This window comes from Chiloscyllium plagiosum, chromosome 4 (genome assembly GCF_004010195.1).
Source record: "Chiloscyllium plagiosum isolate BGI_BamShark_2017 chromosome 4, ASM401019v2, whole genome shotgun sequence".
NCBI classification, from domain to species: Eukaryota; Metazoa; Chordata; class Chondrichthyes; order Orectolobiformes; family Hemiscylliidae; genus Chiloscyllium; species Chiloscyllium plagiosum.
In genome coordinates, this window is record NC_057713.1 from 107,559,041 (window position 1) to 107,565,040 (window position 6,000).

Here is a 6,000-nt window from a genome sequence, read left to right on the forward strand (position 1 = left end):
ATCTGCACTGCAACCAAATTTTAGAGTTAAAAATCTCACCACAGAATATTAATTCTGTACTAATAGGCAAGGTAACCATGAATTCTAGTACTGGATTGTCAGGCCAGAGCTAAAGTGTTCAGATTTTATCACTCAACAAACAAGAAATATGTAGGGTTTGTACCACTGAGACAGCGAGGCAGCATGAGGAAGGAGACATACATAGAACATCGAAGAATACAGCACAGTACAGGCCCTTTGGCCCTCGATGTTGCGCCGATCCAAGCCCACCTAACCTACACGAGCCCACTATCCTCCATATGTCTATCCAATGCCCACTTAAATGCCCATAATGAGGGAGAGACCACCACTGCTACTGGCAGGGCATTCCATGAACTCACGACTCGCTGAGTAAAGAACCTACCCCTAACATCTGTCCTATACCTACCCCCCCTTAATTTAAAGCTATGCCCCCTCGTAATAGCTGACTCCATACGTGGAAAAAGATTCTCACTGTCGACCCTATCAAAACCCCTAATCATCTTATACACCTCTATCAAGTCACCCCTAAAACTTCTTTTCTCCAATGCAAACAACCCCAAGTGCCTCAGCCTTTCCTCATACAATCTTTCTACCATACCAGGCAACATCCTGGTAAACCTCCTCTGCACCCGTTCCAGTGCCACCACATCCTTCCTATAGTATGGCGACCAAAACTGCACACAATACTCCAGATGTGGCCGCACCAGAGTCTTATACAACTGCAACATGACCTCAGGACTCCGGAACTCAATTCCTCTACCAATAAAAGCCAGTACGCCATATGCCTTCCTCACCGCACTATTTACCTGGGTGGCAACTTTCAAAGATCTGTGTACAAGATCGCTCTGCTCATCCATCAACATGGAAAGGTACTAAAACGTTTGGAATTACGTTTAAAAGCAGAGGAGAGAGAAAAAGAACGAATCACTCTCAAAGAACAAAAAGAAATGGATAGAATCACTCCGGCATAGCAATAAACAATGGACAGGAAATCTCTTGCGAAGAAAAGGGAAAGAGAGAGAGAAGAAAACTTTAGAAATTGGCACTTCGACAGGAAAGTCAGCTTACAATGACGAAAGATTTTTTTAAATTAATCACTTCCTGAGATATTGAAAACTTACGTGGTTTGAAGGGTGTCTGCTTCAACGCCAAAGCCATCCAAAACAAGGTGGAGGAACTTGCAGCATGAGTTAGTAAATGGAAATTCAATGTAACGGCCATTTTGGAGACATGGACAGGACAGGCACAGGAATGGTTTCTTCTGGTTCCGGGATGTATATGCTTCAGTAAGAACAGAGTAGAGAGTAAGAGAGGCAAAGGTGTGGCATTGTTAGTGAAGGACAGTATTATGGTGGCAGATAGGACGTTTGATGACTTGTTTACTCTGGTTGTACGGGTTGAGGTTAGAAACAAGAAAGAATAGATCACCCTGTCGGAAGTATTCTATAGGCCTCAGAAGAGTTCCAGAGATGTAGAGGAAAAGATAGCAAATATCATTCTAGATAGGAGCAAGTGGATACTGACGAAAAGTATTCATTCAGTGTCTCCCCAATCTCTTCCGCCTCCACACGCAACTTCCCACTACTATCCTTGACTGGACCTATTCCTACCCTAGTCATTCTTTTATTCCTGTCATACCTATAGAAAGCCTTAGGGTTTTCCCTAATCCTAGCGACTAAGGACCTTTCATGTCCCCTCCTTGCTACTGTTAGCTCTCTCTTCAGGTCCTTCCTGGCTACCTTATAACTCTCAATCGCCCCAATTGAACCTTCACGCCTCATCTTTACATAGGCCGCCCTCTTCCATTTAACAAGGGATTCCAATTCCTTATTAAACCACGGCTTCCTCACACGACCCTTTCCTCCCTGCCTGACAGGTACAAACAACACTGACTAACAACATGAAACCAGCACTTTTCTTTATTATACGACATTTGGATACATACAAACAGATAGCCAGTCAGGTCTCAGATCTAACTGGATTCAATGTTAAGTCAGGCCTACCAGGGAGACAAACATGGTTCTAAAATTACCAGTACTCCAGTAGGAATCTCATGTGAGAGAACTGAGTGATGCAAATATCCAAGAATTAAACAATCTCCTCAATTCGCCAGTACACACTGGAAAATAGTAGCTATTTAACTCAAGTCACAGAAAGCACCTGTGAAACTTATCTACTCAAGGAATTAGAAGGGCAAAAACATGACAAACAGCTTGTGCACTCTACAGTCTCAGCTACCATTTCAGGGGACATGGTTTTTTTTTCAAAACATAGATTGATGGTTAATAACAAATTCTATTTTACCTCACTGCCTTGAAGAGATTTGGTAGGATTGCCAGAAGGTATAGCTGCATTCAGCTCGGCTTCAGGTTTGCAAAGCAAAGCAATTATTTCACTGTTAGTTGCATAACGTTCTTTGACTACTTTATCTGCTTGGGCAGCTCGGTCCAGAGTAGCTCTCAAATTGGCTCCCTCTTTGAAAAAAAGCGAGAAAGAAACACATTATTTGAAACTTTCTACATAACATTTTTATTGTGCATTGTAAACATCCTTTTGGTCACCCAAACACAGCTCAATGCATTTCTTTCTCCAATTCAGAAATGACAGTCAAGAAGCAAAGCCCAGATAGCAGGTAGCCAAAAGAGATCTAAAAACCAAAACCAAGATTAAGCAAATATGCCGATGCAACTTCAGTTTTAAAAACTAGCTGAAATTTTCAAATCCTCTCTCGCTACTGGCAAAAAACTAAACAACTGAAGGACTGCTAATGCTGCCCCACTATTCAAAAAGGAGGCAATAGATCAGGAAATTACAGGCCAGTTGGAAAGTTTTTTTAAAATACGCTGAGGGACAGAATATATCTGCACTTGGAGAGATAAGGTTTCATCAGGGATAGTCAGTATATATTTGTATTTGACAAACCTGATGAAGTTTTTTTGAGGAAGTAACCAGGAACATTGAAGTAGGTAATACATATGGTCTATATAGTCCAAGTGAACTTGAGGAAGGTTTTTGATAAGGTCCAGAACATAAGACTCCGTGAGATCCATAGCATAAAGGAGAAAGGTGGAGACAAAACTGGCTGAGAAGCAGGCAGCAGAGGTGATGTTAGAGGGATGTTTCTGTGACTGTACATTTTCAGTGGGGACCCACACACCTTGGTTTTGGGAACCTCACTGTTTGTAGTGAACATTAATGATTTAGACCTAAAATGTGGGGGGTATGATTAAGAAGTTCACAGATGACATGAGGACTGGAAGCACTGGAAATAATGAGGAGGATAGCTGTAAACTGCAGGGGAACTATCACTCAACTGATCTGCTGGCAAAGTAGTGGCAAATGGAATTCAACTCAGCAAAGGTGTGAGGTAATGCACGTAGGGAGGTCTAACAGGCAAGAGATTACACTATAAATGATAGCACTTTGGAAAATATTGAAGATTAGAGGGATGTTGATGTGCATTTCCACAGATCCCTGAAGGCATTATGACATGAAGACAGGCATACAAATCAAATCAGCCTCTTTACCTCTGTACTCACAGCATACTAAAATTGAAACATTTCAAATGGCAAAAAACTGACCCAGACAGTTTGGAATAACCAGTACCAGGTTTTACGAATAATTAATAGTAGACACCCGGTTTATAGCTTAAACAAAAGGCTTGATTTAGTCATTATACAGTAACTTTAGCACAGCAAAGTTAAACAACAAAGTAATCTAATCAACATTTAAGATTTTAAACCCAACCTGCCTTGATTCTAGCACACACTCAGGCAGAAACAGTTAACGGTTAAATCAGAAGGGAAAAATTCATGAAGTTTAACTGGCCAGTTCACTTAAGCAGGCTCTGCAATCCATAACAACACTAGTATGGGAATTATATTTTGTTTGGCTTCTGATGACACTGCTGCATGCAAACATCTTCCAACAGACTCAGGAATATTTATTTAATTCTTATAACTGGGATTCTATTCTCTGATTTTCAATAATGAAGGAGAACCAGGGAACAATACAACTTCTGTAGCTTTTGCTGGTACAATCCTTTTGACCCTAATAGTCCAGAAACTAATTCAAATTCTGGCCTCACTGCCTGACTGACCAACTTCACAGGAAGTCCCAGTTAACGTTCAACATTTGCCATCTGTCTCAGCATAAGGCTTCTCCGGACTCAAACAAGAAACAATCTGTAATTAACTTTTAGGGCTGGCCCCAAAAACAAGTAACAGCCTGTATGTTCTTAAATAAAGCACTGTTCTTAGGTCAAAAGTAACCTTGCAGCTATCAGTTCCAAGCCAAAAATGATAAGAACAATTAAATACAATAATGAAATATCAGCAAGCATTCTAACAAAAGTTAGCCAAGTTGGCTAAGGTGGTCTATTGGACACTTTCCTTTATTAGCCTAGAGGTTATGCTGGAACTGTATAAAATTTTGCATTTGGAATGAAGCTTCAATACCCACATTTGAGGAAGGATGCAAATGCACTAGAGATGATGATGATGGAGATTGACCAGGATGTTGCCTGGTCTGGAGGGTCTGATATTTGAGGAAAAAATTGAACAGGCTGGACTTGTTTCCATTTGAGCAGAAAAGATTAAAAAGGGGAACCTGACAGATGTAAGTTGAGAAATATGGATAAGATGAATAGGAAGTCAGTTTTTCCAGAGAGGTCAATAACCATGGAGCATGGAATTCAAGTAATGGGTTCAAAGTTATGAGCAGAGGAGGTTTTTTTTCCCCCACCCAAGTAGGCAACATTTAGAAATCACTGCCTGAAAAGGTGCCGAGGCAGAAACCCTTTAGTTAGATAATTACTTGCATTGTCATAGCCTCCAGGGTTATGGACCAAGCTCTGGAAAATGGACTTAGTCATCAGACCTTTGTTGACCAGAATGGGTACAATGGGCTGAACTGTGTCCATCTACCAATCTAGAAGTAACTTTTTTTCCTTCAAGAAGGAAAAGAACTTTATGGAAGAAATCCCTAACATACTGATACGGTTTGTTTTGACATTAATGGATTATGAAAGAGAAAAGGAAGGAACCAAAAATGTCTTGTTCTTTCTTCTGATAAGAAAAATGAAACAGCTGTCAGACATCGAAATACTTCTGGACCCATTTAAGATCATGGTGGCGATTTAAGATATAAATGGATAACAGTGGTGGTAGCGAGAAGTCACTGAGGGGGATTCTGGGAGAAATCAACTCACCATAACTGAGAAGGAAATCATGCAGATGCAGTGCTCAATAGGAGAAAGAGCAGCAGTGAGACATCACTGAGGAGGATTCTGGGAGAAGATTTTCCTTGCTACAGGCAGCATGTGAAAGGGAGACAGGCTCTAGCAAGCCCATTTTGAAGAGAGCTAGGAGGTTGAAGTGTGGGCTTTCGATGAGGCGAAGAAGTGTTTAAGGGACTTAAACATTCAGTACTCCTTATGCTACCCAGCGACGCTACGCGTTAACCATGAAGGATCAGTGTATAACTTCGGATCGCCAGAAAAGGCTAAGGAATTTTTGGACTCTCTTAGATAAATTGTAAGAGACAATGGATGTTGGTTTGCCTTTCCCCCACTCCAGTTTATATCCCCCCCTTTTTCTTTTTTCTTACCTTACTGTTTAATATTATCTTGGGATTTGGGGAGAGGGATTTATTTATTTGTTCTCTATTTAACAATTTTCTCCCCCCCCTTGGGGTTGTTTTTTTTATTATTCTATGTATGTATGTGTGTGTATGTGTGCATGTATGTATGTATATACACACACACATGTATATATATATATATATATGTCGGGGGGGGTTAGTTAATGTTGGTGGGGGGAGGTGGTTACCTTATTCTATTTTACCTCTGTCTCTAGGAGCGGGGTTGTTTTCCCTTGCTATTTTGTATTATTATATTTAATTATTATTTGTTGAGGTTGTAATTTTATAGTTATATATGTTTATACATGGTATTAACATTACTAAATATATGCAGGTGTT

General features: G+C 40.4%; 1 protein-coding gene across 4 annotated transcripts in view; it reads right to left on the bottom strand.

Moving 5' to 3' along the window:
- LOC122549299 (programmed cell death 6 interacting protein) overlaps positions 1-6,000 on the bottom strand; it is a 102,716-nt gene that overhangs the window by 24,384 nt on the left and 72,332 nt on the right. For all 4 annotated transcript variants that reach the window (XM_043688857.1, XM_043688855.1, XM_043688859.1 and 1 more), the window contains exon 12: positions 2,326-2,495. In XM_043688857.1, coding sequence (XP_043544792.1) covers positions 2,326-2,495 — 170 coding nt within the window. The remainder of the gene's footprint in view (positions 1-2,325; positions 2,496-6,000) is intronic.